Source organism: Parus major, chromosome 8 (genome assembly GCF_001522545.3).
Source record: "Parus major isolate Abel chromosome 8, Parus_major1.1, whole genome shotgun sequence".
Classification (NCBI taxonomy): Eukaryota; Metazoa; Chordata; class Aves; order Passeriformes; family Paridae; genus Parus; species Parus major.
The window spans coordinates 12,435,601-12,463,576 of NC_031777.1; the positions used below are offsets into that span (position 1 = coordinate 12,435,601).

At 34.6% G+C, this 27,976-nt stretch overlaps 1 protein-coding gene across 5 annotated transcripts in view; it reads right to left on the reverse strand.

Moving 5' to 3' along the window:
• Nucleotides 1-473: 473 nt before the first annotated feature.
• Nucleotides 474-27,976, reverse strand: part of AGL (amylo-alpha-1, 6-glucosidase, 4-alpha-glucanotransferase) — a 36,395-nt gene continuing 8,892 nt past the window's right edge. For 3 of the 5 annotated variants that reach the window (XM_015636052.3, XM_015636051.3, XM_033516356.1), the window contains 29 exons: nt 26,522-26,703; nt 26,200-26,311; nt 25,784-25,904; nt 25,501-25,603; nt 25,315-25,412; nt 24,602-24,741; nt 22,719-22,906; nt 21,013-21,136; nt 20,276-20,439; nt 19,637-19,738; nt 19,248-19,400; nt 19,017-19,167; nt 17,758-17,882; nt 17,545-17,657; nt 17,299-17,433; nt 16,646-16,776; nt 15,935-16,071; nt 14,351-14,484; nt 13,011-13,186; nt 11,224-11,326; nt 9,777-10,002; nt 9,271-9,382; nt 8,754-8,889; nt 7,467-7,579; nt 6,512-6,723; nt 5,864-5,961; nt 5,213-5,300; nt 4,988-5,121; nt 3,446-3,563 (listed from right to left, as the gene is read on the reverse strand). In XM_015636052.3, coding sequence (XP_015491538.1) covers nt 3,446-3,563; nt 4,988-5,121; nt 5,213-5,300; nt 5,864-5,961; nt 6,512-6,723; nt 7,467-7,579; nt 8,754-8,889; nt 9,271-9,382; nt 9,777-10,002; nt 11,224-11,326; nt 13,011-13,186; nt 14,351-14,484; nt 15,935-16,071; nt 16,646-16,776; nt 17,299-17,433; nt 17,545-17,657; nt 17,758-17,882; nt 19,017-19,167; nt 19,248-19,400; nt 19,637-19,738; nt 20,276-20,439; nt 21,013-21,136; nt 22,719-22,906; nt 24,602-24,741; nt 25,315-25,412; nt 25,501-25,603; nt 25,784-25,904; nt 26,200-26,311; nt 26,522-26,703 — 3,929 coding nt within the window. Of the gene's footprint in view, nt 3,564-4,987; nt 5,122-5,212; nt 5,301-5,863; nt 5,962-6,511; nt 6,724-7,466; nt 7,580-8,753; nt 8,890-9,270; nt 9,383-9,776; nt 10,003-11,223; nt 11,327-13,010; nt 13,187-14,350; nt 14,485-15,934; nt 16,072-16,645; nt 16,777-17,298; nt 17,434-17,544; nt 17,658-17,757; nt 17,883-19,016; nt 19,168-19,247; nt 19,401-19,636; nt 19,739-20,275; nt 20,440-21,012; nt 21,137-21,505; nt 21,630-22,718; nt 22,907-24,601; nt 24,742-25,314; nt 25,413-25,500; nt 25,604-25,783; nt 25,905-26,199; nt 26,312-26,521; nt 26,704-27,976 lie in introns of all 5 variants that reach the window. The other 2 variants (XM_015636054.3, XM_033516355.1) reach the window with 2 other exon arrangements.

Consider the following 27,976-nt stretch of genomic DNA (forward strand, 5'->3'; position numbering starts at 1 on the left):
AACAGTAGAATAATAAATTACTTAAACAAAATAGCTGAATAGAGAATTAGGAAAAAAAATTCCTATTTTTATAAAGCATGAAATAAAATGGGGACATTGCAAAACATATTCAGTATTCCAGACACCTATGCAGGGAGACTTTGATTTTACAAAGCAGAGCTGGAAAGTAAAATTGCCTTCTCCATACGGATAGGAATTTTACTCCAAAAGTTAATCACTATATCCCTTGGGTCTCTGCTAACCCAAACTCAGCTAGGACAGCTAACAAGGACACCAATATAAGAATCTCAAGTTCCTGGTTTTTTTTTCTAGTAAGCTGTTGTTTTTGTAATAAGTGTTGTTAGCACATTTTAACATTTAACCTGAGGATTTAACAATCTCTCCCCTGTATGTAAAATTGCAAGAATTGAACAAGCAACATCGGCTGCAAAGTTTGACTTTTTTTTTTTAAAAAAAATAATCACAGGAAAAGGTTAACTCTGAATTAAAGAATTTTATTTTGTGCATTTCAGAAATGAATAATGACATTTTCTAAAATCAGCTGTTGCTGTGATAGACAGACAAGTAAATATTTCCATTTTACATTACAACATGCAGTGTGAGAATGATACATTAATTTGCTTGAATTCTTAAGTTAATCATGTTTGACTAAGTCAAGAGCTATTAACTGTGAACAGCTGATAACAGTTGATAAATAATTAAATTATTTCAATTGGGAGGAAAAATAATTATTAATAAATATAGGTCAAGAAGCACCAACTGGAACACAATGGATGCACAGTTCCTATTGAGTTATTTAGTTTATTTCTATTTTACCAATTATACGTTTGCATTACTAGAAGTTTTTGAGTATAAAATATAAATTATAATGATACAGCTCAGGATCAGTCAATATAAATCAGCTATTTTTAGGGGATAATGACTTGATCTATATGGATATAAGCTCATTTTATGTTAGATTTAACATTGTTTTCTTCCCTCTTCATTTTTAAACTGTCTGGCTTGACAAAGTGTTGAGTAGCTTTTTGAGAAAAAAAAACAAACAAAACCAACAAAAGCCCCCCAAACCGATAAACCTCCACCCTCCAAGAAAGTTAATAACCTTAAATCTTACTTTTGTTGCTACTTAACAGCAAAGTCAACCAATACATATTATTTCCCTATTTAAAATATTTGTTACTAAAACTATGCTCAACTAATCAGTGCAGAAGCAACATTATAAATGGGCATGTTTAGAAGTTTCATAAGTATTTTTGTGTACACAGTGGTGATTTATCTTTAAAATTTTACTATTAAATTAGAAAAAACCCTAGTAGTGACAAATATGCAGTCTCTATCAGCAGTGCAGGTTGCAAAATTCAAAAGCAATCTGTACATAACATAGGAAGGTTTTGATTAAAATTCTCATGTTTTTTTTTCCCAACACTTAAAGTGTGTTATTGTCAATGAATATAATCTTGACACCCGGTGGAAATCTTCAACAGTCATAGCTCTTAAGCTTCACTTTCAATTTTAAAATGTTTTCATGAAGTAAGAACAATTTTTTTTCTGCCGTTTTGCTCCTGCTTTCTAAGCCGCAGGAGCCATAAAACATACCTTGAAATAATAAACAAGAAATAAGTATCCAGGAAAACAGTAAAGCTAGTGAAACAGTAGGACATAAACTTCAATATAATTATCAAGAATTTTTGAAAGTTCAGTGCAGTATGAAAAATACTTTCTATGCCTCTTGCACATTAAAAAAAAATCTGTAGTTGACATTTCAGTAACATTTTTGATCAAATGACATTTCTTATGCATTGTGTTGAGAAAATAAAAAATTCCCAACCCATGTACTGCAGCTCTAAAGTTCAGGTGTAATACAGACATTACCTATTCCTAATTTCTAAGGACTGAACACTTCAGCAAGGAAGTTAAAATTCTTATTAACCTTTCAAACAAATAGTATATGAGTATAGCCACTTCTTACACTTCATCTCTTGAACCTGTTAACTTGCCCTTACACAGTATCTACCTGAAATACATCTCCCTGAACAAGACAGCATGTGTGCACTGTACACAGAATACAGAAACTTTAAAATGCAGACGTGATAAAATCTTGAGCTATGTGTTTTAGTGCATTATAATCACATCCTGTATTTATTTTTTCAGCATATGTTGTCTAACATTAAGAAATAGTGCTTTTGCTTTTCCGCCTTGTGATGTGGGAAGTGTTGTCAACCTCACTCTCTCCCTATTTATTGCATTAAGATGGAAAAATTGTATGAAGAGTTGAGAACTACCAAGTGCTCTCATCTCAGTTTGTGAACCCTGAACTTAGTAAGGACATGCAGGCACCCATCCAAATATGAAAAAACACATTTTGCATCATGTTCATTGGATTTGTTCCCAAAGGACACCACACAGAGGTAGCATGCATATTGTTATTGGTGCAATTTCAATAGGCCCAGAAGCCTCATATTCTCCTCTCTGACAGTAGGCTACTATGTCTTTCCATTGTGATAAGCATTTCCACCTGATTAATAGAGCTAGGATTTTCCCAAGAAAGAAGGGCTCGGGTGACCCTATCTCTTCAATAAATTCTTTTAATAAGCAGTCAAGCATGTTGGCCTTCCCTAAAATATAGGCTGTGCATTGTATGCACACTTCTTATGAATTACCCATGGTGAAAACCAGATATAAATGAAAAAACAGGTTTGCTATATTGCTCATGGTATTTAAATAAATCTAAAGACAGATTAACATTATTAGTTACCTCATTATTGCTTGAGTTAACTCTCAAAGCAAAGTTCTCAAAATTTTATATATAACTTCAAAAGTTGATTTATTACAGTATTCATACACTTTATTTCTGAGGTTGCTTAGTGGAGTGTTCAATTGAACACATACAAAAACATCCCCATTATACAGCTCAATGGAGAGATAACATATTATGTCTTCATTAATGCATGGTGCTAGAGTCAAAGCATACCAAACTCAGAAAGCTGGAGGTTAGTCTACTCCCCCTTAAGCATGCATTTCCAAAAACATTCATTAACTCTTTAAGAGACAGGAAAAAAAAAACAAACATAAGATCTGTGCTACTTATTTTTAGCTCAGGAAGGAACAAACTTACTTTGTTACATTTTGTTTTCAAAAAGCTAAAAAACCAAAGCTACTAAAAATTAGGTTTGTGCATATTCTTAAAATTGCTCCTTAGTAGAAGTTTCTGCATCGAATGTGCACTGCAGTTTTATTTTATTGTCATGCCCTGATTTTCAAAATACCTGAAGCCCCACACAGTTATAGGGTACAGAGGATGATGGCATTCAGCATCTCTAAAAGTCAGGACACAGATTAAGTGATTGTGCAGAACAGTTAATTTCCCTTGCAGTGTAAGCCAAGTGTTCATTTATGCCCAATAGTAAGACCACAGAAGTTTCATCAAATCAATCAAAATAAACTTTTACAAGTCATAAAGGATTTCAAGGATAACACCAATCGACCATGCCTGAGTTTCACAGCTAAAAGGACAATACTGCCCATTCTCATTGGTTAGTTCTGGAAGCCCTTTCCAGGATGATCTGACAAAAGAAAACACAAGTGAGTATTGTTAGATTATTGATTAAAATAAAAAGAACATTTCATTTTAAAGCCTTTTGGGAGATAAACTCATTAGGAAACTGAAAAGTTTGACTAAAGGTCTACTCTCCTACAACCACAGTATATCCTTTAATAATTGAGATCTAACATTTTTTTCAGCTGCAGCTGTTAATTGTAGTGCAAGTGCCTCTTCTTCAAAGCAGACTCTCTGCTACTAATAATAACTAAATTTACGCAACTGGTGTGCTGCTCCTGTTTCTCATTCTGGTAGTTCTGCATTTGGAAGATGAGGTACCAATGGTATTCAAACTACACTTGAAATTTATTATGGTGCTAAAAAGTGACAAGGGCTGGAAGACAGTATGATTACATAAACTTTCTTTTCTTCCTTAGGAACAAAACCCTCCCACAAGCTAGCACAAAAAAACTCAAAAAAAACTAGTTACAAAAAACCAAAACCTATTGCTACATTAAATATGCTGTACAGAAACAAAGTATTAAAACAGAGAAAAAAAAATAAATTATATATATATACACACTACTTTAATAAGACAGAAAAGCAACAAGTGTTACTAAACTGCAAGTTATTTCTGATATTACCAAACAAGCAACTTGGTCAAAATACTATGTAAAGCAAAATGTTGTTTCACAAATCCTTTTTTCTTCCTTGTGTGGTCAGACAAATTTTTATGTCATGAGTCCTGAATTACTTTTTTGGGTGAAGACAAATATCTGTTTCATGTGCTACAGAACAGATTATATGGAAGAGATATCAAGGGCAAGGTGTTTTGTTTGTTTTAGCTTGTCTCAAATCCTTATTAATTAAAATAAACAGCAAAAGAGGAAAAACAGCATGTAGATTTGGTGATTTGGTTTGAGGGAAAACACAAAATGCAAATTCCTCTGTCTCCTTAGAAAATCAAGGTTTATTAGTATGACAGCTTCATAATCTTAAATTCCTCACGTAGAACACAATAAATCCTAACAATACTTTTCATCATTTTATCTGCTGCAATTTTAATCTGCCACTACTCGCCCTTTAACCATTATGTTCTACAAAGTTTGTTTTTAAATATTTTGATTTTTTTAAAAAACAACTCACCAACATTTTTTTCTGAATTTGACTTTCTGAATTAAATAACATCCTAATTTTTACATAAAATTTATTTCACCCAAGCTTTGCATGGGTAAGTATTAGGAGTTCTGCAATCTGTAAAAGGCACTAGATCTCACCTGTATTTGAAACCTGACTTGAGAACTGCACGTGCACATATAGCAGACAACTTCCTATCTAGAAAAGAGATCCTGTTTATACTATGATCTGTACTCTAAAATGCAGTTGGATGGTGGATACCAGTAGCTGGGTATTTTGAATATTTTGAATCTGTGTTTGTTGTTACCTTACCTTTCAAGATGAACATAGTGGCGAGAAAGAACATTCTTAATCATAACTACAGTTTTTGCATATATCTCTGGACCAATCAACCTAGAGAAATACAGTTTGGCACGAAGAAAATATCCAATCGGCCACACCCATTCCTAAATAAAGAATGACAAGAGATGATTATCAAAGCAGTTGGTTTGAAAAGACGACTACACTACTTCTAAAATTGAAGGAAGTAGCTCTTACAGGTCCTTGGTGATAATTAAACCCTCTGGCTACATTGTAGTTGTCATTGTCAAGAGCATTATCATAGACTCCACAGTACACCATATCACTGCAAGAAACAAAAAAATGTATTATGTAAACAAAGTCTTAATTAAAAATTATACACATAAAAGGAAAACAGAAATTAACTGAAAAAGTTGTCATTTACATTCATTGATGGTTAAGTTAGGGAGGTCTCTACCAGCTTCTGTACTTTACTTGACAGTGGAATTCCAAGTAAAGTTTAAATTTGTAGAAAAATGGTCAACATCTAGAAAGGACTTAAGAGTCATAATTTTACCCTTTTACTCAAACTGTAGTGCTATATACTGTATCAAACACCATACATCCAGGGATGCAAATTCAACATCTTTGGTATGATACCAAATTTGACTTGCTTACTGTGAGGCATCCAAAACCACCCAGCCACTGCCTATAAAAAGAAATCAATTTCATGGACTTCAAGGACAGCAAAACAATTGTTCTGGAAGTACTTCCTGCAGCCTTATTTCACTGGTATAAATGAAGATTTCACATCATCACCACCACCCCTGTCCTACATCAAATAATTCCTACTTGTCATGCTTATCATCTTTAGCAATTACCACTTGATCTTATCTCTATTGTACTTACTCTGGGTCTAAGGTTTTCATGCCTAATGGACCAAGAAGCTTTTCCTCTGCTATCTGCAGAGCTTTCCAAGCTCTCTCAGGTGTAAACAACTCAGGGGCCTAATAAAATAAAGATTTAATGAATAATCTCTGTGCATATACATATATAAGGCTGTATACAAATGCAGAAGACAGCAAAAAGCCTGAGTTTTGCATTACTGAATAAATTTCTGTAATCTGAAAGTCAGAGTAAACAAGAAAATAGAAGGTATCCAGTGCTTTCTTAAATTTTGTTTTTATTTTATATACCCTGGCCAAATATTATTACTGAAGCTCTTTACAAATCTTTACAATTCTTTACAATGAAGACAAAGAGTCCATCTTTTTAGCCAATTTGATGGGAAAAGCAGCCTCCCAGACCTAGCCATAAAAGATATTCTGAATACAGTGAACATGACAAATTGGCAAGTCCTGTCTTGATACTTTTTTAGGAGACAGTCCAAGATGGACAAATATTAAAAGCATGGAAAAAAAGCTGCTTTCACAAAGTTATTCCAAGCAGTGTATGTTCCTGATAGAATGCCAAGAAGATGGACCTTAAAATTTTCTTCGTAACTGAACTAAGCTTGCATTTAAGTGCAAAATCCTCTTTTCACTCCCCCACACTTACCACAACCATTGCTACTGGAAAATTTGGCCTGAGCTGGTAATCACACCATGGACTTGAAGCTCCATAGCTGTCCTTATAAATTCCACGTTTGTGTACAAGATCTGGGTGTTTTTCATTAGGATCTGCTGGATTCTCAGAGACAAAGAATAGCCTTTCAAAGTGTCCTTGAATTTTCCTGTCCCACTCATCATATGTGATAATCTCCTCCTTTCCTGTAAGATGTTACATACACTTTTAATTTTCTGCAATCAGCCACAGTGACAACAGCAGAAGTATGCTTCCTGAATTCCTGAATATAATAGAACATATTACAGAATATAACAGAAGCAGACCTAGGATCACCTCTCTCAGTTTGTTATTCCCTACATTAAGGCCAATTGTACAGATCACTGAAATTGCAACAGCTCACTGAAATTTCTAGTGAGACTAAAAGAAGGTCAAAGTCTCCACAGGGCACATATTCACTTGGGCTGGCTAAGCTTAAAATAACTTTGTGATTAGAAGAGTATTCCCTCTAAAACATAAGGGACTTCCAATGATATTTATGTAAATATTCCCAACAAGGTTTTTTCTGTGTTATGAATATTGGCAGAGGGACAGAAAGAGAAAATAAAGACAAGTGTCCTTGTCTTTAAAACTTTAAAATCAGTTTGCATTCTTGCAATGAAAGATAGAATCATCATAATACACAGTAACCTTATCACTTATATCCATTTTGAGAAAAAGCATTCGGCTCTAAAATTTCTTTATAATCCACTGAATAAACTACTTGAAATATTGAGAAGACAATATAAATTCCTAATAATTTTTTATAGTAACAGAAGGATTTTGATCATACAAGATCCTTTCTCAAGTTTTTGCCCTTTTACCCCTAAACCTTCTTCTGAGGTTATATGGTCATATTTTGTTATTTTTGTAGCCCAGTAATGCAATTATGAGATGTGCCTGTTCTTACCATGTCTTTTTACAGTGACTCCACGGAATGGAAATATGTTTTTCCCAGATAAATCCATCAACCAGCGAACAGCTGACTTGCACAGGCCAACTATTTCCACAGCAGAGCCATCTCTAAAATAATGATGATGAAAAGCCTCATTATTTACTTTAAGAAGGCTATTAAAGTTCAATGAGTAGCTGAAAAATTTAGATTAGTAAGTATCTTATTTAGACATTTTTTTTTTCTCATTTGCCTACTATTCCCCTGTTTCTCAGTCAAGGAATGAACTTGATTGTAAATTGGGTAGCAAATGCCTTTTTCTGTCCAACAGCCTTATTTAAAGTGGTATTATCGTATCCAGCTAATTAGCACAAATGGAAGATAATTTTATACCAGTGATTAAGAGCATGAAAAAAGGATCAACACGAAATGTGGTCCTCTGATGTTAAAATGGTCTTTAATACAAAGCTTCTCAATGCACATACACTTCGGTAACTTCAGTAATAGTTCTCCCTTAAGAGATTACTCAAGTCAAAAGTGAGGGATTAAAACAAGCACTAAATGCACTTCTTGGACTTGCTTCTTTTTTCAGATAATATTCATGTAATCAATATATACAAATATTTCATATTGTATCATACTCAGCTTTACTGTCTACTTGATGGAAATTTCTCTCTCACATCACCAACTCAGCCTCTTTTGGGAAGTTCCTCAGTCTCTCTTGGCTCTCAATTAAAATGCTCGACTTGTCAAGCAAGATAACATTTTCCTCAATTCTCACAAATGGATGGCAATTGATTTGAGGCTGATACTATACTAAATTCAAGCAAGGATGCCTGCAGCAGTTTGCTAGTACATAATAAAGACCCTATTTCAAAATGCTTAATCTCAACTCTAAAAATGTAGATGTTGTAAAATATTTTTGAATTCAAACTAAGAAGTATTCAAACAACACAATTATCAGTATATAACTCATATGAGAAGTCTGAATAACAAAGTACTGGTAGTACAACAAGTATACAGTATTTCATAAATTATATTTTACTACTTGAATGCAGAAGTCAACCCTTGGCATGGAGCTAAGACTGTGACAGAAGCCATGGGCTTCACCTGCCCAAGAACACAGCTTTTGACTTCAAATCAGCACAAAGAAAAAAAAATCCATTAACAGTTTAGCAGGTAGAAACATTTAGAACATTTGAGAGATCATCTCTCAGATGTGTCAGTAGAACTCATAGTGGTTCTGCAGAATTATTTAAATTAAAAAAATAAAAAAAACCTCTGCCTAAAGCCTGGCTTTCATACCTCGGAGTAGCTGGAATTCCTTTGTTGCGAGCTTTGTCGCTCTCTCCCATTTTATCCATCCAAGTGCCACAATTGAAGCGGTTCCCTCCAAAGACAAAGCCAGTTTCATGGTCAATGCCTGCAGTTACATTAAAACCTGGCAAGAAAGAATATCAGGTATTAACTTCATTTCTTAGATAAAACAAAACCCCAACTATCCACACTTCCAACCCAAACATCCTAATAAACAAAAAGACCTTCCAACAAGACCTGAGGTAGGTTTCTGAAGGAAACTGTACTTTAAATGAAATTTTAAAGATAACTTGCACCTTAACGTATGACCAGTTGCTAACAATAAACTATTATTTAGGCATTCCAAAAATATTACATGTATATAAAGTAATATAGTTTTTATTACAATAAATATAATTTTATTTTAAAAACCATGATCAGTAGAAAGAGGAAATAAGAGAAAAAGGGAATACAAAATATAATCATCAACTTCTGTTTTACACAACAAGTGTTCTGTGTATGTTACCTTCGTCTCTCATTTTTTCATCAATCTGAGGACCAGCATTTCTTTCTCGGAAATTTATGCCTTCCATATGTCGTTGCATTGTTTCCTGTATTACTTCATAAAGTGGCTGATCCTAGATTTGTTACATGTTTGGATGACATGTGAAAGGCAAGATGAAAAATGAGTAGAAAGCATTTCTTAAATCTCTAGTTTATGTGATATTCCAAAAAACCTCCCAAACCATCAAACATTTTCAAGTAGCATCCTTGGCATTGGCAATACATTGTATACAACTTTTCATATAAACATTCTTTTCAAGACAAAAAGCAACAAAAAGGTTTAGAAATGGATGAAATTTTTTTTCTTCCTTGCACTTGGTGATGCAAGAAGTGCCTAAAACATGGAATTCTTCTGCTATAATCAAATTTCACCATAAACAACAGATAGCAAGAGGTTCTTGTAGCTAGAAAAAGATTACATCCTTTGATTAAAAATTACAGTTTTGTTAAATTAGAAGAATTTTTTACCACAGTGCCTGCAGGCTGAGGAGAAGAGTCATCTCTTGGGTACATCCTAGAAACAGGACACCTCAGAATGTCTAATCCATTAGGAACAATTTTACAGTACTCCTGGATACACTGAAGCCACCACCACACAGCATCACGACAGTTGTATCTGGCATGTGTCCCCCCACCGAGCAGATTGGGAATGAGACCATGTCTTAAAGTTCCAGCAAATGCTAAAATGATGTTTCTAGAAGAAAAGAAAATCGCAGTCTTGACTAAGTTGCCTTCAAGGCCATTATTGGACCAAGTATCAAGCACAAAGCATATAGGGTTACATTAATAACAAGAAGATAAGCAGGATTTTAAAGATAGACGACAAAAATTTGCTGTTGAAAGCTACAAATTACTCAACTTAGCATGAACTTCTTTTGCAATAAAAACACACCCATTCCAAATTCCTCAACATGAATACATTTAAATCAGTTTGTACAAAACATACATCATCTATTCATATGGAAAAGATAATTTGCTTTTTAATATGTAGTGATATAGATCCTAAATCCAAATCCCACTGAGGTCACAGGGAAGGTTGTTATTGACCTTGTATATGATTACCCTGGTATCCATTCTGATGGGTGGGGTGGAATGGGGACGGAGGGCAGGAGTAGATGGGAAATTCCTATTAAAATACAGAGAGGTAACAGCAACTGAGGTTATGAGAAGTTTCATTTGAGAACCATTGCGCATACCTTGCAGAAAACACGGATTCCAGCTAGCTTTAAAAGGCAAAATACACATTCTAGTTGACTGCAGATCTCTCTGCATGAGAAAGCTAACAGTTGGCCAAATGTACAACAGCATAAATACATGCTGATTTATGTCAACTAAGTTTTATGTTTCTATTATGTGTTAAACTCCATTCAAATTAATGTTCAGCAAAATATCAAATTCATCTGCCTTATGTATGGCTCATGTCAGGTTAAATATTTATAGCTACCAGATTGCAATGCACAATTAGCTGATTTCTAGTATCAACAGACAAATACTAGCAGTTACAAAAAAAAACATGACAGACCTGCATTCATGCCTTTCTCATTAAAACAGTATTCTCTTTTGATACTTCAAATTTTTACATAAATAATTCTGAAACTATTGCTCACCAACAATGATGCAAGTATTACTGAAACAATCACTTTGTCCAAAGACAAACAGTAGCATTGCTGGGGTTAAATCTACCTTATCTCTACAGAACATCAACTTTGTATCAGTGCTAAGAAAGCAAAAGAGTATTTGAGTAGTATTTTTAATCCCACTTAGAGGAAGCTCCCAAATATGTCTAATGCCATTAAAGTTTTACACTGCACATCAACTTTTTCTAAGAGCTTGTGCATCAGCTCAGGTTTTGAGAGCGTTGCTTTCTCCTAACTGCCTACAAAGCCAAGAAGCAGCAAGGCCAGGCCAGTCTTACCTTGCTTCTAGATAGCGCCCAGTAACTAACAGTAGACCTCTTAGTGCAATAAAAGTATCCCTTCCCCATGAACGAAAAATTCCAGAAGCAAAGTGAGGTAAACCTGAAGAGAAAAATCATTGTTTATTTGAAATATTGTAATCTAGGAAAAACTTATAAATGAGGATAAATTTTTTATGCCTGGTTATTTTATACATGTGTGCTTGGAGATTTCTGCTGTATCAATTAATTAGATGAACCATCTCCTATACCAAGTTCTTGATAGAATTAAATACACCCTATTCGAGAACAACACCTTCTAGAATTTCAAGATCACATGAAAGCATTTCACATACAAGTAACAATGACATTTAAAAAGTTTTATTAAGTCACTTGACAACTTAAAAAAAGGGTAAATTAAAAGAAACTAAAAACTAACCAAAAAATCAGAACTCTGACAAGATTGTAACACTTTGTTGGTAAGAGTATATGTATGAGAGTTGTGGCATCTCAGCAGCATAATGGGGATGAGACTGTTCTCAGACACTGAAAGACATCCTGCTTCTCTTTTCCAGCTGCCCATAGAACTATACATTTTACTGCAGACATTCTAACATGTAGCTTTAGGAATGATTTTGGTAAGTTCTAATAATTAAAACAGTAAGGTCCATACTTTTCTTCCATTTGTTTTCTTTTATGATCTATTAAACAGCAATGACACATGGTAAGGTTCCAAACCAGAAGTTTCTTCTGCTTGTTTGACAGAACAACATTTTACTTTTTATCACTTACTTTAACAAAGTATTTGCTAATTCTCAAATATGGCCTCCACATCTCTGCAAATTTATAGTACATGGCAGCAGCACTTGAGAATGACAGTCTGTGTAGAATTTAAAAATCTCAGGCACAACTACCAGTGAGTATGTGAACGGAATATTTAAAACCAAACCCTTCAGTATAGTTAATCTTTATGACCAGTTTAAGGGAACTCTGTGCCTCTGTGCTTCCAGGTAACACTAAAGCAGGCAAATGGAATGTTATTAAAATCCAGAAACTAAAAGCAATAAACTTAGGCAAGAGTAATGGCAAAAAGAAGAAAAGCACTCCACCACTCAGAGATGCCACTGCATCTGTGGATGTTTAAAAGTTTCCATGGCTTCGGAAAAGGAAGTGAACTCAGTGAACTCAGAACCAAAATAAATTCATTCTAAGCCACAGAAGATAATACTTTGGACATAGGCAAATGCCCATAGGAAGACTGCCAGATGCTGGCAGAACATTTGGAGGTATAAATACTACTTGCTGACTGCTTTTAAGCTCTTGCCTTTTGGAGACAGTTTCAGATCAGGAGTTGTGGTCTGCTAATGGTTCCTTCTGAGAACTTGCAAAGCATAAATTCACTCTTGTTACTCCATTACAATTCACTTTTTAAACTCACATTTATAAAAGATAAACTAAAACCCCTTATGATAAGTATACTCATTTCAAGCAAGTCTTCTGGAAAAGAAAACATATTTGTACACCTCTATATATGGTAACAACAAATACAGGAAAAAAGTCTCAAAAGTCTCAAAATAAAGCATCTCCCTACCAACCTCCATGAGTACTACTAGAGAAAAGCCCCATACTTTCAACATGAGGAAATTTTGACTTTAAACACAAGGGAAAGGTGAGTGAAAGTGCTGCATCTTATACATACTTTCTGACATAGGGCTCTCAAACATGATGCAGAAAATTTCAATATAGTTACTAAAACCAGTTTAACTGCTTTGGAAGACTTCTTTTTTTTAAAGGTTGTTCTCACTTACCAGCTGCCAAGGAAACACAACATTGCTCTTTCTGATTTGTAATCTCATTCAGCCTATAGGGAACGTCATGTAAGGAAGGAGACAGATCTGGCAGACAAGAGTATTTTCCTATCCCACATAACTGGATTGAACCCAAGGAAAGGTGTTTAACAAACATTGATCCATTCTGCACAAAGCTGTAATTCAAAACAATTAAATTAAAATAACTTTGCATTCAACAATAGAAGTCTACAAAATGTACCTTTTTTCATTTACAGAAGGCTATGACAAACATTACATATAAGAAATATAAAAAACTAGCAATGAATTAATACTAGCATTTTTCATTAACTGATTTTTTATCTAAGATTTTATTTGTAAATCAGTCATTTTCCTAAAATGGGTGCCCAACATTAGGAGTCAAATCTTAATTGATTAATGCCAGTGGAAGTGTTTATAATATGTACTTAAAGAAAAAAGTAAAAAAAAATTATTTTGGTTTAGTTAATGCCTATCACAGACCTAAAATTTCAAAAATATAATAAAAAATATTTTATTATGAATAAAAGTTTGTCAGAACTAGTCAGTATTTTTAAAGACCATATTTTTACATATATATACAAAAATTGCAAATCAAAAAGTCTGTTAAGGCATTGCTTGAAATAGTTGATCTCCATTCTCAACTAGTTAATCTCCAAGTATTTTTTCATAAAATATATTATGCTCCATGATTTCACAGCCATACCAAATTCTATTCCCATTTTAATTTCCCTGTTTTTACAAAAGATATCCACTTGGTCAGTGTATTCATAGCTAGAATAAAGCCTCCATGAAATGCATCTCCCTTCCCTTTGCAAGAAAAAAGAAGCAGACTCTGAAGATGAAACAGTTGTTTCAAAAAGTAAGCAGACTGCTCAGATAATGGGGAGTAATAATGGAGAAGTTTTGAACAAAGCATCGTTGTAGAGAAGTGTTGAACAAAGCATCAGCATCAAATACAATTGGGGATTTTCTTAGTTACCTGAACTTTAAGGAATCATTGCATTGGTACTAAAATTATAGCCAAAAAAAAAAAAAAAAAGCTTCTAAAGACTAGTAAAAAAGATGCTGGCTTTGGGTTTCCTCCTCCTACTGCACAATGACAACCATGGCTATAAACTGAAACCCTGTATATGTGTCTGAACTCTCAGTCTTCCAAACCACCACTGTTAGAAGATGGATTTGATAATTCTCTACCAATTGTACCCTTTCACATTAGAGGAGTATGAAAATATTCAAATTACATTCTCCAGCAGATAAACCTTAAAAGGTTCTAGTATATACAAATGCCTTTATAGTTCTGATAAGAAGGCCAAGCATACCTCGACATCTGATGCCATCCTACATCCAGAAGCGTTGTGTATGCTCCCACTAATATGGCATCAAAGTAACATGGGATGAGGTAACGTGGAATTCTCTTTAGGTAGACAAACATGGCCCTCAACCATTTACCAACCTATTAACATACAACAGAATTAGAACTTGATCCATCGAAGTTCAAAAGCCAGTGCTTTCAGGATCCATTTTGTTACAGTTTTGGATATGTATTACACCCCAGTTATGATATACTCTTCTGCTCCAAACATTCAGCTAAAAGACATGAACTCTAAGAAGAGTACTAGACAAAAATGTGTATTGCATCTATACTAAATAGGCCAAAATGTGAAGTATAGGAGACTATATTTTGCTAGACTTACAGTTGAAAAATGAACTACCATGAAATTGTTATTAAAATTAAGTAGCAAGGAAAACTCACAACTCAAAAGGCATCACTATAATCTAAGCATAAGAAGGAAGTTTCATATTGCTAAAAAAACAAGACTGAAGAGATAAAGCTTAAGACCAGGAATAAAAAGTTATCAGAGCTTAATTATGTAGAGTCACTTGTCAATATGACTGCAGGTGTGTGTGTTGGACACAGGATTCTACAGCTTCACATCCTTACATCATTGGGAAACATCTGACATATGGAAATTATTTTTCTTATCTTCTAATCCTGCTAAATAACATAATGACAACTCTAGTAAATCACTTAAAGATTTAAGCCCTGCAGATAAAGAATGCACCTGTCAAAATATCACATGACTTAAGTCTTTGAATAAGAATGAGACATTACAAACTAAGAACTCAAAAATACATAGGAAAAAAAGCAGTCGTCTTTGATGAGTAGTAAATGCGGCAAGTATTACACTAACTTGTTTTCTAGAAAAGCTCTGTTTCTTAGGTCAAATTTAGCATTTGCCTCAGTACATTAGACTTTTTTATCTGTACTTCTGCTTTTTATTACTAGACTTGACTTCAGGAATAAAACAAAGTAAGAATATTAAAGCCCTTATTATTGTATTTTTAGGCAAGTTACAAAAATCAGGTCTTGTGAAGTAAATAAAGCAGTTTGTATGTAGGAAAATAAACTATGTCAAAGAAAAGGACCACACAGGAATGCAGCTATAAACCAACTTTGAATTGCAGAAATTCCTGTCCTTCCAGTGCTTGGCTGACTGTAACTATCATACTCATGTGTGCATTAGTATTTAAGCACCATCTTGAAAGTACTTAAAAAAGAAACTATCCCAAAAAAACCACTCCCAAACCTAAGGAAAAAAAGTATCAGTAATTTAATTTTTTATTTGAGGAGAAGTAAAACAGGGAGGGACCCCTGCAAGCCTTCACCCAAGAGCTAACAGTATCTCCATGCCCTTCATATTTTTCATTCCCCTTTTGCAATCTATTCTTTAATAGGTTTGAGGGGAGGGAAGAAATATTAATGAGTTTAACCTACTAGAAAAAATTGCCTAGGCAGGAAATGTTATAGATAGTCTGAATTAAACAAAATATATCAGTAATTGAAAATGAAACAAACTAGCCATTTAAAACCCCAAAGTTACCAAATAAGTATTTTTACTCACTTCTGCACAGGCTCCAGCACGCGAAATCAGACGATTACTGACATAATCAATCATCCAGTCTCCAGATCTTAAATTATCACAAAATGGATGACCCAAATCATTCTTTGGTCTAATGTCTGCCATCACTGACATTAACCCTGAAGATATAAACCCAACTCTGTATTAAAAGACACACCATTATCACAAACAGCAATTACAGTTCAGAAGGAAAAGGTACACAGCAACAGATGTTTTAACTAGATTGCTCCTCTTCACCTGCATAACAAGTTAAACTACAACCCAATTCCAGTTTCCTCTGCATAGATCCTAGAGACTTATGAAAATCATTGCAAATAACCAGCATGCTGGAATTTATGTGTGATAAATGACTTGCACTCCTCAGTAATCTAGTAACACCTCAGGTTAGATTAATGCAACTTTTCACTGGGAGTATACTTGTTTTCCTTCTACTCTATAAGTCCAGGCACTGGTGTTAAAACACATCCTGGGCTGCAGTGTTAAGTTTCAAAGCACTGAGAAAGAGGGGTTTTGTTCTAGTATAAGATTTCCTGGGTACAACATCAATTAGTAGCACAGCCAAGTAGAAAAAAAAATTACCTTTTTTACCAAACAACGGCAGCAGCAATACAATAGCATTATGACGTGATCTAGATCAAGCAGCTCTCATATACTTTTTTTACTTAACAGAAAAAATAATGCTGAAACTATTACCTTGGAGGCCTGCATACTTTAGGGGGGACCAGTTTGGTATGTTGTAACAGCCTCCACCATCTTCCTGTTCTTCTGCCTCACATCTATATAGCACTTGATTTAGTTCAGCCAAAGTTAGTTTAGATGCAATTCTGAAAAAACGGGGGAGAAAAAAAAAATAATAAAACCCAAAATAACATCAGTAGGGAAACGGGGAAAGGATTTCACAAACAATTCTCATTTCAGACTTACATTAAATCACTAAAATATATACAGTTCTCTCAATACGTCATCTTGGAAATTAGGAGCCTGATTTTTTGGGTGTTCTAAGATGTTCTCGGATGTTTCAGTGATAATTTAGAAACATTATTATTTAGATTTGTATTAAATACAAAATCATACCCAAACAATCACATCCCAACACTGAAAAGCAGACCATGTTGGAAAGTATACTTTAGGCAGCAATTACAGAAACTGAGAAGTTTTTCAGTATTAACCCCATTTAGTATTATACATATGTGAAGATCTCTCAGAGTTTTCATTGCACTCTGACAATTCAAACCCATCTCTATCACCACCACCAAAATTCAACAACCCTTAGTAGATGTACATAATATCCTTTGCTCCCCTAGTAGCTCTCTTGTTTCTATGTCAGAAACTTAAAGAATACTTACGAAGAAAATGGTGTTTTTAATATTGGTGCTGAGTGATCATCAGGAAGACTTCCGGATTTAAAATGAGAGCTGAACTGGATCAAATGATTGCGGAGTATCCCCACAGCCTCTTGTGCCTTTGGGTCCAGACTAACTCTGTAAATAAGAATGTATATCTTATAGAAATAAAGCACTTAGAAGAACTATTCTCCAGTCTCCTATTTCTTTTCAAACTTACACAGCCATATGGCAATTATTATAACGTACCTGAATACTATTACACTTCCTGGTGTTAATCTTTCAAATTCTATTTCTTGAACAAATTCATTTGGCCCTTTTATAGCAGTTCCAGCTTGCTTTATGATTTTACTGTCTTTTATCTTAAAAAAGAAAACACATTTGCAACTGAAATTCACTGTTGCTTTTTCTAATATAAAATATAAAAAATTTAAAATTATTACATCAGAACATAGGTGTTACCTGGATATGCTCTCTGAGTTCCACTGTAAAATTAGGCAATCCATTTATAAAATGCAGATCTTTTTTGTAAGGACTAGCACTTCTCTCAATTGTCCTTGCCTCAAGTACTACTTCATCTATTTTTCCTAGAAAAAGTTAAACCATGTTGCAGCTCTTAGGATATTTGAAATGAAAAAAAGTGATTCTTTCAAAATAATGAAACAGAAGCTAACATTTAAAAGCTGAATATTCAATGTACAAGTCTCTGTTGTACAGCAGAGGAACAGAAACATATGTCAAGAATTTTAAATATCTATAAATATTAATTACACACTCATATGCTGTACTGTATTTAAAATGGCAATTTTCATTATTTTTTAATAAATTAATCATAAAACCAGATGAGAGAATAACAACCTGTCTTTTACTGGTCATCAGCCTTCTTAGTTTCCCTATTACCTTTTAGGAGACTGTGCTAGATTGCCTTCCAAACTGCAGCTACAGATGGTTTATCTTCAAAGGGTAACAATTTATTATTAATATGCAAATTTTAATTTTCTCTACCCTTTAAATAATTTACAGACATAGGGTATACAGGTCTTGTAAATATCTTAAAATATAATGCAACTGATTTTAAAACAAGCCCACAAATGCACTCAAAGAACTGAGTATATTTAAAAAGCCAGTTTGGAAAGCTTCTCTTTAGAAACATTTCCAAGTAATGCACGGAAGTCATTATACTTTGTTTCTTTTAAGTACAGCAAATACTCTGCATAATTAATTATGTATGTACTGCATACATATTGTCTTTAACTTATTCAATAGAGTTCTTATCAAGATGTATTTTCAAGCCACAAAATAGCTATATATATTTCAAAGCTGAACAGAAATGGAATCAACAAATAGCATAAAATTTTAGCCTCTCTCCTCAGTACAACAGAATAAACAGTAATCCCCCCAACTCTGTACAAATAAGCTCTCACTATTAACTATTATTAGCTCACAAAAGAAGACCATAACACACCCCCCCCCCCCAAACCCTCAAGGGGAGCTTGCAGCAGGACTACACTCAACAGGAATGTTTCTGAAAACCCTAAGCACTGCAAGTCTGTTACTGGTTCTTTAACCACTTTTGGGACATACATGTTCATACATATAATAGGGGCATTATATACTAAAAGCTCTCATATGGATTTTGTGTGCATACACTTGAAGTTAAAAAGCGTGAATAATTTTAAATTTTTGTACATGACAACAGCTCTTGGAAAGAAGTCTGTTACCTGGGATACACATTTCAGGCACTTCTTTACTGTAGAAACAAGTCTTAGGATCCCTGAAGGCAGTTCGACACACAGCGACAACAGACTGGTGTGTGTTAGGGCAGTGTCTTGTCACTGCAACTATATCTTCATCAACTTGATCTACATACACCTAGAAAAGACATAACATGGCAACTGTGCTCACTCAGAGCACACATATGAAGAAACTGCACTGTTACCCTCACTTCTTGCCTGATTAAAGCCTTTGGCACCCAGCTCCTGATGCAGTCTGTTTATGGCCAGCCTTCCTGCTAGAATTCCTGTTTGGAAATTAACTTCACCAGAGGTCAGATGTGCTGCTGGATTCCATTTTGCATAAAACCTCTCTTCAGATACTACAGAGATCTGTAAAAAATCAAATTTAAGCAAATATGAACTACTCTAGGAAATAAAAACTACCACACCTTGAGGTCTGAACTGTATAATAAATTCAAATTTCATATGAAACTGGACAATCTGAAGTAATGCCAGACAGCAAACTGCCTGGAATTTCAAAAAAAACAACATTCAAATATGTGTTCTAGGATGAGAAAGACAGGTATTTTTAACGGTAGCTTCGGAGTTGAACTGGAAACACATACCTGGTGTGGTACTAGCTCATCATAGCCTTTAGTACTTCCTGTAGCACAGCATGCCATGGAAACAATCATGGCACTAGGAAGAGCATCATATGCAGATCGGTGCTGCATAAAAAGATACATAGGTAATAAATAGTGAAACCAAGAAAATGCAATCCTCCCAATTCAGCATATAGAAGATACACTCAATTTAACAAAGGAAGTGCTAATCCCATGGTCATCATCTCCTCAATTACAATACAATTATTGGAGAAAATTTCTATGTATGAACTATGAAATGCCACTTCAAAATAATTATCAAAAGAAGCACTCCCTGCCCACCACTCTCTCATTCTTGCCTGTAAACAAGCTCAGGAGAACAGGTCAACAAGCAGAAACAGAACCATCTACAGCAGCTGGAAGAAAGACTCAAACCAGCTTAATTACTAACTTCATATACTTCTCCCCTTAAAAGACAAAATCTTGAATGTCAGAGGCTATTTTTACAAATTTTTTTTCTGTGCATGAAAGCTTAAACTGAATTGCATTTGTTCTAAATATTGTTCAGGATATTCAGATTGCATCAATACCTCCCACAGTTCAGAAGCATTACTTCAGAAAACATTAAAGGTAATCTTTTATTTTTTTTTATTAGGTGCTCACCTGAATTGGACATTCATTATCATGTGTAATATCCATGAACAGTGCATGAGCAATAGCTGGCATCAAAGGCCTCAAACGTGGCTGAACAAAAGATCCCACAGGCTCACCTCCAAACCGATAGACCAACCTCCCCTCTTCATGGCTATTGTAAGCAGTCATGGCCTCTAAAGAACAGAATACCTAAGTATTTGCATAACAATAACTACCACACAGGACAGCACACAAAGATGTTAAATGTGGCATTTAGAAGTTGTTATTTTGGTGTGTTCAATCATAAAAAAATCAAACACATACAGCTATATTCTCCAGTGCAGAAACACAGCCTTGGAATAATCCATTTACTACAATATATTAAGAAAGAGAAAGCTAATGGAAAAAAAGATCAAAAAGCAGAGATCAAACCATTTCTCACAGGCTTTAAAAAACTCATGCAACAAAAATCAGACATGATGCAGGACTTACATAGCAGAACTGTGCTACAACTCCTTTTTCCTTCACTACACCAAGAGCGGAAATATTTAACCTTCTGTAAACTAGCAAAGGAGGTCTGCTCTTATTTTATGGCTAGTACTGTATTTTTTGCCAAGTATCAAAAAAGTCACAATACAGAACCTGTACTTCTGATTATATGGAGTATGAAATTTAAAGTGCATAATCCAGTAGAAAACTTTTTCTTGGAAAAAGCATGTCATCTATAATCTCTCGTTGGAAAGAGACCACACACGCAGCAAGCCTACCTCTTATTAAGGAGGTAATGCCCAGCCTATTCACAAAGATATTGTCCAGCTCCTCATTTCCTGTGAACAGTTCAGCCACTACATACAAATCGGCTCGCAATTTTCTAGCTGTGTCCAGCATGTACTGCAAAAAGCACAGCCAAAAAAGCCACAGAAAGGGGAAAGGTAGATACAAAAAAGGACAAGTTTCAAAGCTAGGCAGGGATTGGACAATAGGAAAATGCCATGCAGCAAAGATAAACAGAAAGCCAAAATTAAGAAACAAAACAAGTTGTTACATAGAAGAGGACACACGTAACATAACATAAGCAAAACCAAGAATTAGCATACAACACAGGAGAAGTTAAATGGAACACAAAGAAGAAAAGGTAATCGCGTAAGCAAAGAACATGAATATGTAAGAAAAATAAAAAAGCATACCAATGTTAGTTTCACATTTAAAACTCCAAACCATACACGAAAATCCTACATAATTTTCATCTGCTTATTGTACCTCTAATCAGGCTGGTAATTCCCAGGCGGTTGACAAAAACATTGTCAATGTACTCACTGCCCGTGAAGAGTTCAGCTATCACATAAAGATTAGGTCTGACTGATCTGGCTGTTGCTAGCATCTCCTATAGATCATAATACATTTTTAATGCAAGACATCCATTGTCAGCTATGTATACACAAACATTAACATGAATGTTAACAGAACAGAAATGATTAATTCATATACACAGCACATTAAAAATATTGATAACATGGAAGTTTCAGAAAACCATGGTTATATTTTACAGATATTACCTATGGATTGAGCAATTCTAGGAAATTTTCTGCAGACTTTAAGCTATCTTGTTTCAAAACAAAATCTTAGCTCAAAATTCAAGAGCAAAGGTTGGGTAAAAGAGATACCTCTTGATCTAAGAAACCTGAGCAGCACTTCAGTTTAAGCCTTTGCAGTTACCATTCCAAAAATAGTAACACTAAACAAAAGAATGGCAGAATTTTTGAAACGGCTGCATTTAAAAACTACTTACAATTTCTGTGAGCAAATCAACTTGTTTTAGAGAGCTCCTCATAGATTTAGGTAAGCTCTGTAACAAAGTTAAGACTACATGCTTACAAGCTGTACTACTCCGAATCTATTTGAAGTTAATTTACTAAGCAAGTACAACTTCTGGATCTAGTCAGCTATGTGGAAAACAAGAAGCACTAGTCTTAGCAATACACTTGCCAGACTAAACTTTTTGCAGGAGTTCATTACAAGTTTTTAAATACTATGAAGTGAACCACTTCCTGTTTAATTTAGCAATAGCAAGACATAGGTGGCAAAAAAATAGACCAGTCAGACTTCCAGTCAAGTCACTTCCAGTCAAGTCTTGGCAATGACTCCAGCTCAAACTGACATACTGGAGACTGGCAGTCATTGCACTAGGTCCACAGCTCAGTGAGAGGAAAGTCAGCCAGACCCATCCACATCCACAGTATTTCAGCTAAAGCAGAGAAGTAAAAGATAAAATAGCTACACCACTCTGCTGTTTAACATAGCTGAAACCATCTCTGAACATCACCAGACAAGAAAACTTGCTTTTATGCTATGAGGAGGATTCATTCCCACCTAAACTCTGCCACATAACTCCTGCACTGTTGCTGTGAAATCTGTAGGATCTATTCCACAGACAGGAAGCTGCTTTATAATAAACATGCTTAATTTTGCGTACCTCAGCTACATGAATAGGCGTTGAGTGACAGTTGTCCAGACGAACACCATGGAAATATTTTGCAGTGATTTCAGTATATTTTTTCATATGTGCCCAGAGGTATGGGCAGTCTTCAGGTTTATTACCATAACGCAGTTTCACACTGTCTCCCCAACAAATGAGCTCTCTTCTCAAGTACACATTTGAGCCTGCAAAGGAAATAAATTCACTTTACTATATATACACATATAGTATAGAATGTGCACCAAAATGAAAATGTGGCATTTTATTTTCTACTACTGGAGAGCAGAAAAACACTATAATGCTTTTTGTTAGAACTTTTACTGTTTGTATCAACTCAAAAATCTATATACACTACACTGATGTACAGCTTCACACTCTTCCATGGGAATATTTAGCTTCTATAGTGATACTGAAACAATTCTTCAGATTGAAATAAAACTTGTTTTAATTCTTCAAAGTAGTATAAAAACTGAACTTCAGAAAAAGAAAAAAGCATCAAACAAATTAACAAAATTAGTAGTTTTGTTTTTCACACTGGCCAAATTCAAGAAAGAATCTCACTGTGTTATCATAATCTGTCACAGCAAGAATTTACAATTTTCTCCTCTTTTAACAGCAGACTATGATGGATTTCTAAAGCCAGGAAGTAAAAAACATGAACTGTAAATTACCACAAATTCCCAAAACATTCATGTAAGCACCGTCAACCCTCTTCTTCACTAATAGCAGCACAGCCAGATGGAGAGAAAAAACTGTGCTTCTTTGGATGTATGCTGTGATTTTTTCAAAGGATAATTTAGAGAACTGGCTGCATTTGTTTTGGAATTCCTTTATTGTGCCTTTCTGTACCACAGTTTTACACTTTGCTCTCAGCTAAAATAATGTGTGGCATAAAACAAAGGCATAACACAAATATAAAGCACTCAAAAACCTTCAGCTGATTACGAGAGAAACCTCAGTCATGGAAATTTAGCATGCTAACTAAAGCCAGTGACTGAGAGGAATAAAGCATACAAAAGTCTGCCTAGAGGAAAGGGCAATAATCTGAAGGCAACTGAGCAAAAACACTCTTGAAACACATTATCTCAATCCTTGAGAAGGAGAATAAAAGTAAAAAAAATTTAGTGAAAGGGGTGTAGATTAATTTGCATAAATTAAATGCTAACTGTAGATCACTCTGGAGTATCATCACATTAACCTGTAAAGCAGACTCAAACTTTCAGACTGTTTTTAACTACAATTAAACTGGCCTTTGTTTCATTTACTTTACCAAGTGAATGGCTACTCTGAACACAAGCTTTTTTTGCTTTTATTGGATATCAACACTGTCCCCAAAGGACTTAGAATGCAGTATTTTAGTGCATGGTGATTTCATGCCCTATTTTACCTTCACAAGTAATCTGCATACTTAATTTGGATTAACTGGGTCATCTCTTGACTGCCTGACTGCCACTCAGTGGACTTTTCAAGGATCCAGTTTTTGCTCACTAATGCAGTAAAATACTATTCACCTTTTCATTGCATTAGTTTTTCTGCCACACTGTCATTGTCTCATGGAAATGCCAACAAGCACTGGTGTTGGAACAAAGTACAAAGTAAGCAACAAAGACAATGACAAAAGTGGGGAGGCAGGACATCCCCATTTCAGTGGCAAAAAGCTGGTAATTTCCCTCTCAAATCTTGTAAAACTGTACCTCAAATACCAGTTCTTACAGTTCATCTGTATGGTGAATGGAAAATTAAACTGCTATAAGCTTAGTATCTGCTATTCTTCAGCTTCATAAGAATACATCTGGAAAAAAAGACAGATTAAATACAATCCTTTTTGCTTTGGCTAGAATATCAAATGGTTTGTAAGAATTCAAATTTCTTTTACAAACCCGGTTCTGCAAAGTTTCTAAGAGGATCATCTCCCATAACCCAGCCATTATGAGCCATGAAATAACAAGCTTTATCTGGCTGATGTATCATAGTTTCTTCTTCCTCTACAGTGAGCTCTTTGAATGGATATGTAAAATACCTACGGAATAGACAGACAATTAAAAGAGAAAACAAAGAGATGAGCACCAAACACATACGGAACCTAAATTGTAATTCATTGTCTTTGAAATTAAAGTATCTGCTACAAACTGGATTGTACATAACAGATAAAAAAGAGCAACTTGCATAAATGGAGTTTTCTATTTTGAAGGAAGCTTTGAAGGAGCAAGAACAGATGCTGACACTATCTTGGTGTCAGCTGGTAATGTAAGATTAAAGCCATAGCTCTTTAGATATGAGTGGCATCAAGTACATAAAATGTGAAAGGTGTAAACTTTTCTAGTTCCACTCCTCTTCCACCTACAATAGCAATTTGCACTATGTAAGGTTTTGATGTGCTCTAAGTATTGTCTCATGCTTTCTGATCACATTTGCTTATGAAATAGTTACTGCTGTTGCTTAAAAAACCCTGTCAATTTGCTAAGTGGCATTTGTCCATGTGAAAGAAAACATCTATTTCTACATATAAAAGTATACTTTTATAGAACTTTGAACTTGCTTTCCCTGGATAGATTGTAATAGTTTCCAAACAAACAAGAAAACACATATATACCTGGTAACCAAGGGATGTTTTCTACTGATAGGTCCCAGCTTAGGACCATTACAAGCGATTCGTTCATAAACCACAGTCCCCACAAGGCAATTCACAGCCTGGAAGTAATTGAATTATACATTACTGAAATATCTGCATTTATTTGCAATTTTAAACAATTCAGCATTAAAACAGTAATTTCAATACCTGTTCTTGATGGTGACTAGTTTGTCTGTATTGCTCAGCATTTAGTTCCTCAAGCCTCTTGCGAAACCAGTTACAACATTCCTCTATTGCAGCTGGTCCATTGCTTATGAGGAGGACATTAAAACCAGAGAACAATTAGAAAAAATATTTTCAAAATATGCAGGATAAACTACTAAAAAGGAATCAAAAATTAATTTTTCCTCATGTCTGAAAAGAATGTGTTTTTTTTGCTGTATAAATTTAGCTTCACTTAGATTTTAACTTGTAATCAGTAACATGGTACCTGTGTGGTATGAATGTTGCCAGTGCTATGTTCATATCTACAGTACAGCCAAGTCGTCTATAATCAGGGTCCTGCAGTATTTGAAGATGTTGATTTGGATCAGATTTATTGCCCATTTTGCCTGAGAGCAAAATAGAAATTAGTACTGAAAGTAAAAACAGGAATTACAGTTAACAGACATACAACTTCTATAATTCTAGCATAGCCAAGATGTGGGTGGATGAAGGCATTGAAAGGGTACAAAGTCTTTAAAGATTTTCCTCAAAGCATTCTTGTATGCTTAAATCAGCACAGCAGATGTCTCACATCGCAAAAAATAGCATTATCTGTTTTTCTGTCTAACTGTTAAATTTACCTATGCCCCTTGAAATAGAAGTATACAACTCATATACCCCAGCAGCAAAATCTTCCCTTACCTTGAGTTAGAAGGGTTTTAAATTGCTGCACAGCTTTGTTAACATCCACTTGGAAAAATTCCCATAGTTTAATTTTTGGATAAATATCTTCATAAATTATTTTACGTAAACACTGTAAAAATAAAAATTGCACTAATTACTACAGTTGTTTGTCAATATAATTAAGAAACATTTAAGAAAAGGGGAGCAAGAGCTTATTTCACTGAATATATCTGCAAGGTATACACCATTTTTTGTATATTTCCACAACCCTAGAAATATTAAAGGTTTATTCAGCTATTTATGCAGCTCATTAACTTATACTTAGTCCACATTCACTTACATTCAAGTGCTGATCATTTTCAATCAAGGGAGGGACCCCTTTGGCAATACACTTTCCATCGGCCACCATACCAGTCAAATGCCACAGAGCTCTGTCCAGGATCCAAGCTGGCTTCAGGTGAGGAGAATTTACAAGGTTATAGCCACATTCTGGATGCATCCTGAGCCATTCACTGTTAGTAGCTTAATGAAGAAAGGGAGGGGGAAGAAACCCAAACAAAAATGTAAATACATCAGCTGAACTCTTCACTGTATTTTGCAAACATCTTAACACCAAGAAGCTGAGGTACTATAGCACATACAGTTCATTCACATTTCAACAGAAAAATCTTATCTTGTGCAGAAATGTTATTACTGATTGACATTTTTGGTCAGCTGCAGAGACTGTAGAAAAACTTTCTGTTAGTTACATAAAAATATGCAATAGTATCACTAATTCTAAAACACTTAAAAGATCTAATTTTTTTTTGCAAGAAATACATTAAATACTGAACGTAAGATACCAATATTCTTTGAGTGTTGAGCCAAACATACATCCCAGACTTATAATATAAACTTGTTTATTTTTTAATATTCATCCTGTCAAGATGCTACACAAAAAGGAAGAGTGCACAAACCCAAAAAATAATTGATGCAAAATATAGTTAAATGGGCACTTAAGAAAGGATTAGCTGTGACACTTGTGTCCACAGAAAGAGAATGAGATGGAGGAAGCAACATCACTGAGTCTTACACAGCAAGATGAGTGCACTGTCTGGTGCATGCAAATGGAACACTCATTTGGGCCAAACACTACACTCTGTGTCTATTTGCCAAGCTTCCCCTGCAGCATCAACAAGCACCAGAAGACATGCTCAACATTAAAAATTAACTCAGAGAAGGTAAGGAACCTTCACTAGAACACAAATGTAGTATTCTTATATAGACAACATGCATGCGGAGTACAGCTAAATATTATACATGGCACAGAATTTTGATTTTGGAGGTATGACAGTGAAGAAAAATCCAAGAATTAATTTCTTCCTATTTGGGCAACTCTTTCGCAACACTGTTTAATTGAGAATAAATTTCATATATTCTTCTGAATGAATATTTTGAACTGAAAAACTAAACTATAAAACTAAAACGAAACCCTCACAGAATGTCTAAGAACAACAGGTTTTCAGTAAAGCTAAAAAAACCAGAAGTAGTACTTCACACATGGGAAAATATATAATAAATTATTATATTGAAAACATCAAGAATCATTAATGTGTCCAGAATTATAGCAGAACAAATAACACTTAAAATCCCAAATTTGCTTAGTTCAAAAGAAGTTAAAACAAAAATGTCAAAGGGGAAAAAAATGTACTACCTCAGTCTATAGTGTGAACAGCTCTTCTGAGCATCTTTTGCATTATATCTCAAGATATGGCAAAATCTCATCATTATAAGGTCAAACTGTTTGTGCAAATTA